This window comes from Stegodyphus dumicola, chromosome 10 (genome assembly GCF_044657685.1).
Source record: "Stegodyphus dumicola isolate Sdum_Otavi_A_Nest chromosome 10, ASM4465768v1".
NCBI lineage: Eukaryota > Metazoa > Arthropoda > Arachnida > Araneae > Eresidae > Stegodyphus > Stegodyphus dumicola.
This window is the reverse complement of record NC_140777.1, coordinates 133,535,997-133,551,258: the sequence shown is the minus strand read 5'-3', so window position 1 is coordinate 133,551,258 and position 15,262 is coordinate 133,535,997. Positions and strand designations below refer to the sequence as shown.

At 33.3% G+C, this 15,262-nt stretch overlaps 1 protein-coding gene across 1 annotated transcript in view; it reads left to right on the top strand.

Annotated features, from left to right (window-relative positions):
• Window positions 1–15,262, top strand: part of D12 (YEATS domain containing 2 homolog D12) — a 123,705-nt gene that overhangs the window by 98,133 nt on the left and 10,310 nt on the right. Inside the window, exon 17 of the mRNA XM_085825561.1 lies at window positions 12,462–12,535. Within this exon, the coding sequence (XP_085681687.1) occupies window positions 12,462–12,535 (74 nt within the window). The remainder of the gene's footprint in view (window positions 1–12,461; window positions 12,536–15,262) is intronic.

The window sequence follows — 15,262 nt, the reverse complement described above, 5'->3', positions numbered from 1 at the left end:
GGTGCTATTTAAATTAAGAATAACTGATTTGTTATTCACATAAACCCAGAACCGGCGCCAGAGCTCGTATGGCCACACCGAGTAGCCAAATGGAGGTGCTTAGTTGCAAGAATTTAAAGCCTGCAGAAAGCCTTAAGTATATGTGGAAATTTATTTATTCAGGACACAGATATGCCTTAAGCATGTACAAGGGATAGTTATCAAGTATAATAAATAACCAAACTGATACAATTTAGGCTTGTCTCAGTGCACTATAGAAGCAAGATAAAATTTAATGAAACAACTTGTCGTTACTTGCCAAAGCTCATGATGCATAGCCAAATAGGTATAGTGAAGAATAGCTAATTTTGATGATGATAGCCGCTAATTTTAAAGGTTTACGGATATCGCAAAACAAAGGTGAAATTTTCCATGTAACAGATTTTGTAAAGAAATGTGGAGAAGCGGTAACAAATGAAGATGATATAAAAGAAGTCTTTCACTGGTATGATAATGCTTCTCAATCATCAATCAATTAATGAATGGAGAAATGTGTAGTATAGTTCTAGATCCAAAAAATACCACAACCAATAGTGAAGAAAGTGACAGAGAAGTTACTGAAAACGAGAAAATTTCTATTGACAAGTCAGTCAAAATTCTAGACACAGCAATTACAGGACTTCAACAATGGAATTTAACTGAACTAGAAATTATGTGTGTCTATAGAATTAAAGAGAAAGTATTAGCACAAAAAATGAAACAAATTAATAACTTTGAAAGCAATGTTTAATAAAGTAAACAAATAAATGTTAAGCTTTTTTTCTCCTAAATTTTGATACACTTTAAATGATAAATGTTTCATTGTTTCATAAATCACGTTTTCATATTTTTAATTTTACAGTTTCTACATGCCATCTTACTGGTTACCGGATATTAGATCATCAGTTTAAAAACTGATGATTTAATATCCGGAATCGCTAAAGTCCCGACGAGTCCAGATCTCGGACTTTTTACTGTAATGTCAAATCAAATCATAAGAACAGAAAAAAGAGGGATTTTACGTTATCAGAGATTAAGGACGCTGAAGTTATAATGATATGACATGTGCAGAAGAAATGTTTTCCTTCTGAAAGAGAAATTACACACATATGTACATTAAAGTAGAAGAAATGAAAGCTTTTATAATGGACAAAATTGATAAACAAGTGTTTATATTGCCAATCTTATTGTCTAAAAATTCTTCTGTATTTACACGAAGATTTATTGAGCATTTTCATTGTGAGAATTGTCATGCAGGGACTCAAATGTTACTTAGTATCCTGTGCAAAAATTATTTGATCCTTGAATATAGGAAAACAGTTTGAAATGTCATGAAATATTGTATTAAGTGTCAAAAGTAAGTTTCACTCTTTAACAGCAGATACAGCCATAGTGCCTGCAGACAGAGTTGAAAATGTGCCTATGTTTGAGATTGTGGGATTAGATTTATCAGGATCCTTATATGTAAAGCATCATGACAAATTATGGATTGTTTTGTTTACATGAGCCAATACAGAGCTGTACACTTGGGGGCAGTTTCATCTGTGTCAACAGAAAACTTTCTAAAAGGAAACAAAGTAAATTAATTGCTTTCTTCTGGGTATTAAGTAATTTTAGTTTACCATGTTCCATAGATGTATCTTTTGTGGTTAAAAGGCATGCGATTCGCCTGTTGAGGGCCTACCCTGGTTTATACTATCCTGATTTGTAATGAAAATACAAGCAGAGAAATTCAACATATAGGCTCAGTGTCCTGAAAACTATCAAAAAGAATTAATGAGCATAAAAAAGACATCTTCAAGCCTTGTGCCAACCATTTTATCAACAAAAATAGCATTTTTTTTCTTCTCCCCCCCCCGAATACACTCCTTTTTTTAAAACAAATCGAAGCACCAACAAGGACTTTTGCGATTGTGACAAAATTTGATATGCAAAAACATCTTGATTGAACATGCAAATGATGAAAGTTTCAAGGCAAATGAACAGGAATTGCGATCATAGCGCGCATTTCTAGCGCACATTTCACAAAGTATAAAACTAGTAACAGAAGCGGAAAATTTATGTTTTTTGTTGCTGCCATAGTAATTTCGTAAAGAAGCAACTAAAGATGCCATTGTGACGATATCGAAGACCTTACAGACAACTAAACGACTTTGAACATGGTCGCATTGTAGGGTTGCATGAAGCTGGGTGGTCATACCGAGCAATAGGCTGCCATCTGCAGCGTACAAACACTGCTATGCAAAGATGTTGGCAGCAATGGTGGCTACAAAGGAAATTGCCAATAAAATGAAGGCTCTGGAAGGCCAAGGAGCACAAATGCAAGGCAAGATAGGATGATTGTTCGCCAAGCCCGAACCGCCCCAACAATATCATTGTTGACTATTCAACGCACTGCAGCCAAGTCTATACCGCCCGTGGTACCGTCCACCATCTCATGGTGCTTGTCTGAAGTGGGGTTATGGTCACAGAGGCCTTTAAGATGTTTGCTTTGACCCCACAATATTGGCGGAGTTGTCTGGAGTGGTGTCACAGCCAATCATCATGGCTTCCATCAGACTGGCATCGTATAGTGTTCATCGATGAATCCTGCTTCACTCTTGAAGCAGATGACCACTGTGTTCATGTCTAGAGACGACGGGGCCAGTGGTCCCAATCAGCCTTTGTTTTACAAAGGCATACAGCCATAACCCCTGGTGTGATGGTGTGGGGCACTATTTCTTATGATAGCAGGTCACCTTTAGTCATCCTCCATACATCATTAACAGGTCAACGATATGTTGATACCATTCTGCGACCGGTTGCATTACTCTTCCTGGCACGTTATCCTGGGGCTTTTTCCCAACAAGTTAATGCCAGGCTACATACTGCTTGCATATCTCTGAACTGTCTCCATGCGGTTGATACTCTTCCTTGGCCAGCAAGGTCACCAGACCTTTCATCAATCGAGCATGTTTGGGACATAGTGGGCCGCCAGATTTGGACGCCACAAAATACCGCTGATCTGGAGTGACAACTGATGAATGTCTGGTAGAATGTGTCGCAGGATGGCATTAGGAATCTCTACCACTTCTTGCTTCGATGAATTCAGGCATGCATTGCCGCCAGGGGTGCTTCGACCAACTACTAATTTGAACACTCAGTGGGTGATTATGAGATGTGAACAGGTACTACAACCTTGATTTTTTTAATCATTTTATTATCTGTGTATGAGCTATACATATATTCAATTTCATCAAAAACAACCACTTCCTTCATGGTGCTTAGATTTTTTTTGCAAAAAAGTAAGCACCCATACTCAACAATTGAATGGGATAAGGCCAAACTGCCAAACCTGGCATAAAAGTAGCCTCAAAATTAGAAAAGTATTTGAAATCACCACCAAACCTTGTTGCAACAGAGACCTTCCTTTCAGTCTTCATTATGATTGAACATCATATACAGTGGATGGACAAAAATATGGAAACACCTTGTGAAATGCATGTTTGAAAAGAAAGATTGATTTTAATGAAATATGTAGGTGGCGCTGGCATTTTTTACTATTGACGCCATCTATACAACTTCGTAAATGTGCTAAAGAGTTCAGTTGTTGTCGGAGTACTGTTATGTGAGGTTGTCATTGCATTATGTCAGAGTTAACAGACTTCGAACGTGGGCAAATTGTTGGAGCACGTATGGTAGGTGCTTCCGTAAGCAAGGTAGCCGAGGTGTTTAGTGTTTCAAGAGGTACTGTATCGAAGATTTATTCCGCATATTTGAAAAGCGGAAAAACATCATCTGCTAAATCACAGCACGGACGAAAGTGTGTCCTGAGTGATCGTGACAGACGATCATTAAGGGCAATTGTGACGAAAAATAAGAAGACCACAGCTGCAAAAATTACTGCTGAAATTAATGTTGTGTTACCGAACCCTGTGAGTACCAAAACAATTAGAAGGGAGCTTCATAAACAGGGAATTGCTGGCCATGCTGCAATCGAGAAGCCACTCATCAGTGATGCTAATGCCAGTAACAGGAAAAGGTGGTGTTTAAATCATAAAGCCTGGACTATAGAGCAGTGGAAGCGAGTAATATGGTCTGACGAGTCTTCTTTCACATTGTTTCCCACTTCTGGCCAAGTTTACATCTGGAGAACGCCATCTCAAGCCTATAATACAGACTGCTTGTTGCCGAGAGTGAAACATGGCGGGGGTTCCGTTATGGTTTGGGCAGCCATATCGTGGTTCTCTGCTAGCCCCATGATAACTGTGTCAGGGCACATGACTGCCAAGACTTATATGAACATTTTGGCTGATCAAGTTCATCCCATGGTACAAACTTTGTTCCCCGATGGTGATGCTGTCTTCCAAGATGACAAAGCCCCTGTTCACACAGCTCACATTGTCCAGGACTGGTTTTCTGAGCACGAGGATGAGTTGTCCCATCTCCCCTGGCCACCACAGTTCCAGACCTGAATATTATCGAACCTTTGTGGTCTACGTTGGAACAGAAAGTGCGTTCTCGTTATCCACCGCCAACATCATTATCTGAACTTGCCACCGTTTTGCAGGAAGAATGGTATAATATTCCCTTGGCAAACATACAGGAACTGTATTTATCCATTCCGAGAAGACTGCAAGCTGTTTTGGATGCCAACGGTTTTCCTACACCATATTAAGCAAAGAAACATGTTTTTTTAAAGGTGTTTCCATAATTTTGTCAAACCCCTGTATGTGTGCAACAACCCTGTGGAAGGAAAAAAAAGATAATCCTGATCAAACCATCCATTCCAGCACCAGCTGTCGAAGTAGCCTGGTCATCTGCAAAAGCTCAACTTCTATTTATCTTTAAATATGGTTCTACCATATCAACCTAAAGAATTTTATTTCATTCAAAGTATATTAATTTTGATCAAAACAATATTTATAGTTTTAAAGTAGTTACATTTGGTCCATATGCAGGTTGCAGCTAATTTTTTTTGAGTTGCAGTTGGCTAGTGTGGGAAAAAATTACTTATGTATTACATGAAAAAAGAATCAGTCTTTGTTTTACAAAGGCATACAGCCATAACCCCTGATATGATGGTGTGGGGCGCTATTTCTTATGACAGCTGGTCATCTTTAGTCATCCTCCATACATCTTTAACAGCTCAACGATAAGGACATTCATGTTGAGCTTTGAAGAAACTCAGAATCTTATGGCCAAAGTTTACAGTTTATTACTGTTTAAATAATACTGATGAAAATTCTTCTGTCTATCAATGATGTATTATGCACGAAGCAATAAAAAATAGGTTATCTTACCAGCATATGTAATGGAATCTGTTTTTGTTTTGTTAAAAAAAAAAATTTATTTGGGGTTGTTTTTGTAATTTGCAATTTTTTTTTTTTTTTTTTTAACATTTAATTTATGATATGCCACAAAAACAGCCCTTAATAAACCAAAACTGTATCTACTCATAAAATACCTCATGATGAAAAGTACAGAACAAACTAATGGTTAGAAAATGTATTTAGTAATTAGAAACTATTTAAACTGGAATCTCAGAAGGTTGATCTCATTGTTGGTAAAATCTGGAGATAGAACAGAGCATGTGTAATTTAATAGGCTTTAATGGTGACTTGTAATTTGAGATGTGTTTGTTTAAATGGGACTAGAAGTAAATCAAAAATTAACTGCAGAGAATTATTAAGGAGAGATCCAAAACCATCCAACTTGGATATTTTAACAGGAAATATCTTTCCAGACTCTGCTTCTTCTACTATGAAATGGGTTCTGTCTTGTAATGTTCGTATGATGACGTAGGCCATCACATAACTGAGATTTCAACCTTATGGAAAATTCACAGAAGAGATTTTTCATATGGTATGTGCATTTATTGTTTGAGTGAATTAGATTCTGTATTTTTAAAAATCACATAATTTTTATGTTAAGTAGAGCGTTTACTATAGCCATCCAAGTATTGATAGATTTAAAGGAAATAAGTATTCTAGAATTGTAGACTTAAAGGTAATGCTTGTAATACCCCATTTGTAGACTTGAAGGAAATACATATTCTAGAATTTAATACTGTCAGAATATGTATGAAATAAATTTATTGAGAGGTTAATTTTTCAGGACTTTTTGGGAGGGGGCATAGCTTGTTGTTTAGAGACCAGTAGCTATTTCATACGAATTTTTGCCCCTCTATAAATAAAATTTTGGAATATCTGCAAAAATTTTAAACATACTGTATGTCTATATCAAGCAGGCTAAAGTAGTCTCAGTAGGGATCTGCAGTTTTTATATGAACTATTGTGAGGACATTTGTGTTCATTTCGTATCACATGTACTTCAGAAGACAAACATTTTTCATTGTCCTTGGTAATTGCTTGCATACTTTAAAAGCTTTTAAGTCGAGGTTGGTGTATGATATTTTGACCACCAAATTTGATTCTGAAGTAAGCATTATATACTTTCTTTCCTTCTTACCCCCCCTTTTTTTAATAAAAGAATTGCATATCAAACAAATATAAATAACAACACAGTGCATCTGCAAGCGTTTGGGATAGAATGCATTAAAAAAAAAAATCAAGAGTTGAAGGAAACTAATAATTAGTTTTCTTTCTATATACATTTCTTTTAATGTACACCTTGGTATGTTTACAAAGCTTTTGTAAGAGTCAAGTTTTAGAATTCCCCAATTCCTTCACTGTGTTTTTCTGAATTTCTGTAATATTTGCATCATAGTGTATATTAAGATGAACCTTCACATTAGGAGCAGAAGCTAATTGGCACAGGTACCAGATCTATCTGAGAGAAATTATAAAGCCTAGTTGCATATTTATTTGCAATAAATTGTTTAACAATATTTGTATTATATAAGAAGAATGTTCTCTCTAAAGAAAGTGTTCTAACAAGAATTTTCTATCTTTAAATTCCTAACAGTAGATATTGTATATAAAATCAAACAAAAAATACCATAGGTAAAATTTTAACTTTAATTTTCAATACCTCTAAAATCTTTCAATTTTGTAATTTTCTCTTCATGTTCGTAAGATTAATAATGTATTTATAAATATTCTCCATGGTGTGCATCATTCCTAAGTTAATGAGTTTTATTTTCTACTACCATATATGTTCTTCACATGCAAACTTACGTAACAGTAAAATGAGAATATAAAGTGCTTTATTTAATTATATTCATATCAAAACTTTTAATGACTAATAATGATATTGTGATCCCTTCACAAGAAATAAATTAACTTTTCCATTTTATATACCGTATTTGATGGCATATATACTTTTTTTTCCTAAATTTGGTCTCAAAAAAGTTACCTGCATCTTATACGTGAAGGACACAGATTAACTTTCAATACTGAATGCTATTTTTAGCCCGGATAAAGGTCTAGACACACATAACTTTTTCTATATCTACCATAATTATTTTGCGCATGCGTGAAATATCTGTCGCCAAAAAGTGCCAAAGCGCGAAGCTGTTGTCGAAGTTCAAACAGGTTCGATGGTCACATTACGTCTATGGAGCCTTTCCTTCTTTACATAGACTTTCTTTGACTCCACTGGCACATGTGTCTGTATTGGTGCTACTCTGTATAAACATGTCGGTATCGGTGCTTAAAACTATTTGTTTTAAAAAAATACCCTGGAAAATATGACTACAGAAAACAAGAGATTAAGCTATACAATTCAGTATAAACTAGAAGTGTTAAACTATGCCAAAGTGCATGGAAACAGAGCAGCAGCAAGGTATTTTGGTCCACCACCTACCGGAAAAATGATACATACTTGGCGACTGCAGGAAGATCAACTGAAGACTGCTAAAAAACAAAAACATAACCTTCGATGCCCAGCTCCATCTTGGCCTGAACTTGAAAATGCCATAAAAATGTGGGTGATAGATAAGAAGAAATCTGGGATAGGTGTTTCAATCAAAATGATAATCAATAAGGCCAAAGGATTTGCAGAAAAACATGGGAATCAGAACTTTTCAGGGTCTGAGGGCTGGTGCTACAGGTTCATGAAAAGGCAAGGCTTATCAATGCGCACAAAAACAATTATTTCACAGAAAATGCCAGCAGATTATGAAGAAAAAATACTAGCATTTCATAGGTTTGTTATAAATGCACGCAAGAAAACTTCTTTTGAGCTCGGTCAAATAAGAAATATAAATGAAATTCCACTCACATTTGATGTACCATCCAACAAGACTGTGAGTATTAAAGGGTCTAAATCAATAACCGTAAAAACCACAGGTCATGAAAAAAAAAACGATATACAGTAGTTCGAACATGTTGTGCTGATGGCACAAAACTACCGCTGTTTTTCATATTCAAAAGAGAAACTCATCCAAAAGAAAAACTTCCAACAGGTGTAATTGTTCATGTTCATCTGAAAGGCTGAGTGGACGAAGCTGGAATGAAACTGTGGTTACAGAATGTATGGGCGAGGCAACCTGGTGGACTCTTAAGAAAACCCTCTCTTTTGGTTTTGGATCAGTTTAGCGCCCATAGAACTGAAACCATAAAGAATATAGCGAGAGAATTAAAAACCCGGATAGCTGTCATTCCTGGTGGACTGACTAGCCAATTGCAGCCTTTAGATGTATCGGTGAATAAGCCATTTAAGGAAAAAGTGCGAGAACGATGGAACAAGTGGATAGAAGAGCCACATCATGCCCTCAGGTAGAATGAAGCGACCCTCTATTTCACAAGTGTGTGAATGGGAGTGATTAAAGTTTAATTTCATGATAGGCAACGTTTTCCTTGAATCTGTGTTTTTTGTTGTTTCTGCTTTATTTTGTATTATCTTTGATTGCTTGCCGTTCATTCATTTATTCATTATTGAAATTTACCTATCATGTTCAAAATAGCTCGCCATTTGTTAATTTTCCTTAATAAAAATACATTTGGTAATTGCATTCAATGATAGTTTATTTGGCTTTTACGAAATGTGAGAACTAAAAAGAAACCACATTTTAAGTTATTGTGGTACCACGCTATCGCACGGACTATTGAAACTTTTATTCCTTGTGTGTGGCTTTCTAAAATAGGGTGCGTCTTATATGACGTCAAATACAGTACTCATCTAACTTAATTCTTCCCTTTACTAATATATTCATCTAATCTAATTAATTCTTTCAGTTTTCTCTGACTTGTTGATAAACTTGTAGATTTTGTGGTTGTAATTTTACTTCCTTGTACAAAGTAAAGGAAGTACTGTAATCACAAAAAATTCCGGGTTTCATATTTCAACAAAAATATCCATTTTACAGCTATCAAATGCAATTTAATGATGTTTTTGTGTGTCATCTGTATGTAAGGACAGAATAAAGGACTCTTTTTACCTAAACGAATTTCAAAATTGATTTAAAATGGATTCAGAAAAGATTTTTTTGGGACGTCTGTGCATACGGTATGCTTGTATGCATCTTGCATAACTCAAAAACAAGTAGCCTCAAAACGTTGAAATTTTGTATATAGGAATTTTATAGTAATAATAATATGCACAATAAGAATGTAAGATAAAAATATGTAAATCAAAATTATAATTTTTAAACTAATGGTAACCCTTTAATTCTTTTTTGTTTTACAAATCATAATAACTTCTCTGAATTGCATCATTACTAGATCATTTCATTGTGCATGGCCTGCACAGCACTGATGATGTAATAATTGGAAACTGAAACTTTTTATCTCAAACCAAAACTTTTCTCTTTGTGTGCTTCCATCTTGCATAACTATGCACTTCAGCATCTCTCTCTGCTTGGACGTTATTTCACTATGCTGCTTCCTATTGCAGTAATATCAAAAATGTAAATGTTCTTAAATAGCTATGGTTAAAGTGCCAAGCAAACTGTGTCCACAAATATCAACTGCAAATAAAAATGGAATTCAAACTACCTCGACTACCAAGTTTTTTTACATATTATGAACTCGGCACATTAACTTACGATGCAATCAGAATGCTTCTTCTTCAAATCTACGTTCTATTTTATATGCATGTTATGCATCACCAGTGCTCTGTTTTTCCTTGCTTTTATTGTGTCATATATATATATATATATATACTACTCTATTAACTCTGTTACGTCAATAAGCTCAGTAATTCTTTCTGCACCTTCAGTGTCTTTTTCCCGAGTGGGACCAAAAGGACACTTTTAGTTTTGTGCACCGAAAAATCTGCCTTCTTGCCTGCTGGCCGAATTGCTTGTTTTTATGCAGAAACTAATTTTAATTGTGAAAATTGTTTTAACTATATCTGATGTTTTATGTTTTTCTATATCTTTCAATTTTTAATGAAGATATTTTTAGTTTTTATGTATTTTTACCTTGCCACAAAGTGAGAACTAAATTATGAATTTAAAATGAAATGCACGAAAAAATACATATAATTTAATATTTCGTACAAGGAAGTCATGGTTGCTTACACATCAGATTTTTTAGTACAGTCGAAAGTCTTTAATCTGGACTCGTAGGGACTTCGGTGATTCCGGATTATCGATTTTTTCAGATTATAGATCATCAGCTTTAATCTGCTAAGAAGGCGTGCAGAAATTATAAAATTAAAAATATGAAACCGTAATTTATGAAATAAAGTGCAATTATGATCTAAAGGGTATCAAGATTTACAAAAAAAAAAAAAAAAGCTTAATATTTATTTGTTTACTTTGTTAAACATTTCTTTCAACGCGCGCATGCGTAAAGCATACATTACGCATAGTCGAAATTAGAAAATTGCAACCAGAAAACTATTTGATTTGTATTCGTGATATTTATAATGATGAGGAATTTGATTTAAATCATATCAAAGACGGAGTAGATCGAGATGAAACACTACATTTAGTAAGGAATTATAAGCCGAATAAAATAGAAACATCTGCCCTGAAGATAAGGATAGTGCTGACAGATCAATTTCCAGTTCATTGTGCGCCGTGGCTTCTCCCCCCCTTATAAAATTGCTCTAACTGTCTGCAAAAAATAATAAGCCGGATCCAATTAGAAGATTAAGGAACAACGCAATTTGCAACATTAACTGAAATAGATAATTTTAGCTTAGCTTATACCGTTCGTTATACATTAAACATGCATACATAAAACGTATTATGCTCATGCGTAAAGTTATTACGCGCATGCATCAATGCATATATGTGTTGACGCATGCACAGAAAGTTTGTAGCTTTGAGGTCCAGATTAACGACTTTTGACTGTATATATGCCACTTTCATGCTTTCCACTTGTCACATGCTCCATGAGCTGCTCAGATTTTATTACATGTGTTATTTAAAGCAGTTAAAGCTATAAGTATTTTAAGGGAAACATCTATGTGGAAAAATTAATTTATTTTTCATTTGATCAAAAATATATTAGTTTCAAATGAAAACTCTTAGCATGCTTTCATTTTATGCCCTGTAAACTTGGTGGTAGAGGAACCAGTCCTCATAGCCTTAGGCCTGGGTTCAAAATCCCAAAAAAGACAATGTGTGTTTGTAATTGTATGATGTCTGTGTGGCATAAAGTTACTTAAAATATTGTTGAGCTGAAAATCCTGTCAAAAGGTTGGTGGTATGAGAAGACCACTGGGAGATCTTTGAATTCATCTCCTGACCTGTTCTATGTCAAAACTTGTATGAAACTCTGCCTTCTCACGGTTATAATGCAGTTGGCCCATTGCACCGCTGCATAAGGTTCTTGGTGACAAGATGTCTAAATTACACATGGTTCAGCTGTTGGAGGGAAAAAATTCTTTTATTTCTTTAAAATACCTGAAAATACATATGACAATATCTTTATATTAAAAAGTTAATAGCATAGATTTCTTTATCATTTACAAATGCATTGCTAGTAATTTATTCATCAAATTCAAACTAAAATGTATAAATGTTTACTTGCAAATATAAAAGTTTCTCTTTAAAACACATCAAAATCATCCCCAAATGTCCACTCTTAAAAGCCAGATCGTTAAAATCAAATATTGGGCACTTAAAAGTTTCATGAAAAAAAAAAAAAGTGCTTGGAAAAGTTTTACCTTTATTTGTGTATTTATTGTTAGGGTGAAAGTATGCTAAGTTCAGCACAAATGAAAATTGATTGCATCTTTTTATTTTTTCAAATGTTTAATATGCATTGTATGATATCATTACATATGCATTGGATGCATATAACAATAAGGGTAAATTTTTACAACTTTATGAACCTTTATTTTCAGAGGCCTAAAAAAAAAAAAAAAAAAATTGCTCAAAGAGTGAAATCTGATAGGTGACCAGAAAACTTAGCATTATCTTCAAATTTTTTGCATTAAAATATACTTTTTTTATTCTACTTATTAATTTTACAAAAGGCCTGTGTAATGATTATATCATATATTATCTATATCATTATATATATATATCATTTTCCCTAGACATAGCTAAAGATTCTAAATTTAGTAATGCTATACTTGCATTAAGTTATGTATATTTCTTGTAGGCTTGTAAAGTATTGGCAAGTGACTTGATAGGGTCAGCTGTAAATGAAGGTTTCAATAGACTGGGTGGAAAATTGTAAGTATTTTTATGACTGAGATATTTGTAGAATATTTTTCATACTTTCAGTTTTAGTGTTTCTTTTACTTGTTATATAATATATATTAAATATAGTTTTGTGCAGTTTTTCAAGTTTTAAAAATTTGTCTGCATTATACTGTCTCATTGCTGAATATTCAGTTAATAATAAAAAGTATATGCAAAAACTTATGACTTTTTGTATATAGTGTGTAATTAATGAATTTGCATACTATCTTTCTGTGGCTTTGTTTACTTGATTAGTTATATGAAAACTTTTTTTTTTTCACTCCCTACTTTTAAAAAGTGAAACTAATTTTCTAATATTTTACAGACTACAGTAAATTAAAATTTAGAATTATGGTACAAAATTCTTTCTCCTTGCCTGTTGTTTTTAAGTCATTAATTAATTTATTAATTTTTTGACTTCACATTAATGTTATGAATAGTTAGCAATTAAAATTTTTGTGAAACTGAGTTTTATAAATAAAACTAATTGGTTATTCCTAAATTAAAAAATACAGTGTAAATCTTTACACTTTCTCTCATAAATATCATAATATAATAAATAACATTAATTGGTTATTCCTAAATTTTAAAATGTGGTGTAAAACTTTTACTTATTCTGTCAGGCTTAATTTTTTGGCTTACTTGGAATTAGCCAGCTGGTTCTTGCTGTAAGTTTGAAGTTCACAAATTCTGTGATTGGTTTGAAATTTCTCAGCCTAACACGATTTGCTTTAAGTATTGAATCTAATTTTTTTATTAAACATGAATGTTGTTTTTATTATAATATTAGGAACTGATTATCCTAGAAAATGATTTTATAAAAATTTCTTATAGGCAGCATGATAGACCTTTTCATTTTTCACTCTTCTCATCACTTTTTATGAAGAACTTCCATCTTCATTATCTAAAATAATGGAATTTTTCTTTATATCTGAAATAGCTGGTTTTCTAACTTGTAAATTTCGGTCTGGTTTCACCTTTTTATGAGCATATATATGTGTGTGTGTGTTTTAGAAAAATAAAAAATATATAAAACGATTAAATTAGCAGTGTAAATTAATTTCCCTTCTCTATTCTAAAAATAGTAACCTCTATTTGCACTGTATCATTTCGAGACTAATCCATTTCATATATCATGTCATATGACATAATTCTGATGATGTAAATGGAACTAAAACTCAAACAGCCAATAGTAATTTTATAGCAATATTAACTCTCTAATCAAAATGCATTGAGAACCAAAACTAAATCAGTCTGAATTTAGATGTCACCCTGAACATAATGCACTTGCTTTCTACGCTTTGGCCCAACTGCACTGCAGTCTGTCTGCTCCTTGTTACTGCAAATTTACCTGAAATGTAAAACTTTTTGGTATAGGCACAATTAATGTGCCAACTTGATTGTTTCTGCAGCATGTTTACTGAAATAAAAGTTGAATTTAATATACCTTGACTGCCAAATTTCTTATTCATTGTGGATCGACGTTTCAACGTTCTGTGACATCAAAATTCTGGCAGTTCATTACGGATTCAACCGCCTGTGTTTTACTACAGAATGTAATACATATATATATATATATATGTAAAATAAAAAAATATTAAAAAAAAATATGATGGCTTTGCTCTTTGCGAACCAGCAACCTTTAATTAATTTTCTGCAATTTAGGATCTTCCCCTAGACCAGTGCCTTCTAGAAGCTACTCTGTTACATAACCTTTCATATAAATGCTGCATCATAAGTTCGCCTACACAGATGCCTTCTCACCTTCGTTCTGCTAACGCCTCCGCTATGCTCCTCTTTCTTTGTTAGAACGTATTAAAGTCAGTCGTATCTAATAATTCAATTACTTAATAAGTTATTTGAGTAACTTCATCTGGAAAAAATCATCTGCTATAAAATAAAATAAAGATATGCTGTTAAAAGGGAAAAGTCCTGAGTCGTCATTTTTCTCCGTAGTGCAATCATCCCAGCTTCATCAACCATCTGCCAAAACATGAAATGGAATAGCCTCACCATTCACCCACGATGTGTTGAAATAACTGAAAACATTACATATATATTTATATTTTATTAGTAGAAGATTTTGTCCTCCATCATCATAACAACACATTTTTTTCCTACTGGACAGTCTAATGAAATAAAAAATAATATGCTTGGATGTACAGAGAATCTGCAAATAGCATCAAAGAAAATGAAGGGAAATGATAAAATATTTGTTATTGTTAAAGAAAAATTCGTTTTACAGAAAGACATCAATGTCACTGCAAGAAAAGAAATGCATTCCAGGATGAAGCAATAATTTATTGGGTAAATAGAAAAGGATAGATGTAAATATGGTGCATTAATTTGTGGGAGCTGTATGCTTGCCATGCCATATATGATGGCATGATGTAAAATCAAATGAGATGAATGTATGTAATATGTTTATTTGTTTATGATAAATTATTTTTATTGCAAGCCAATATATATGTTACATATTCATATAAATTTAATAGCATTTTTAAGTATGAATATACTGTACTGTTTTATGTTTTTGTATTTTTTAAATCAGTAAATAAATTTAAAAAAATCTGAATAAATTAAAAGCTATCTTCATTTTTAATATCTCTGAAAAACAAGTAACGTGGATAGCTGGAGTTCAGTAGCAATTGCCTTTTTTTATAAAGGAATAAATGTTAAATATTACAAATAAAATTCTAACTGACTATATGTAATTAA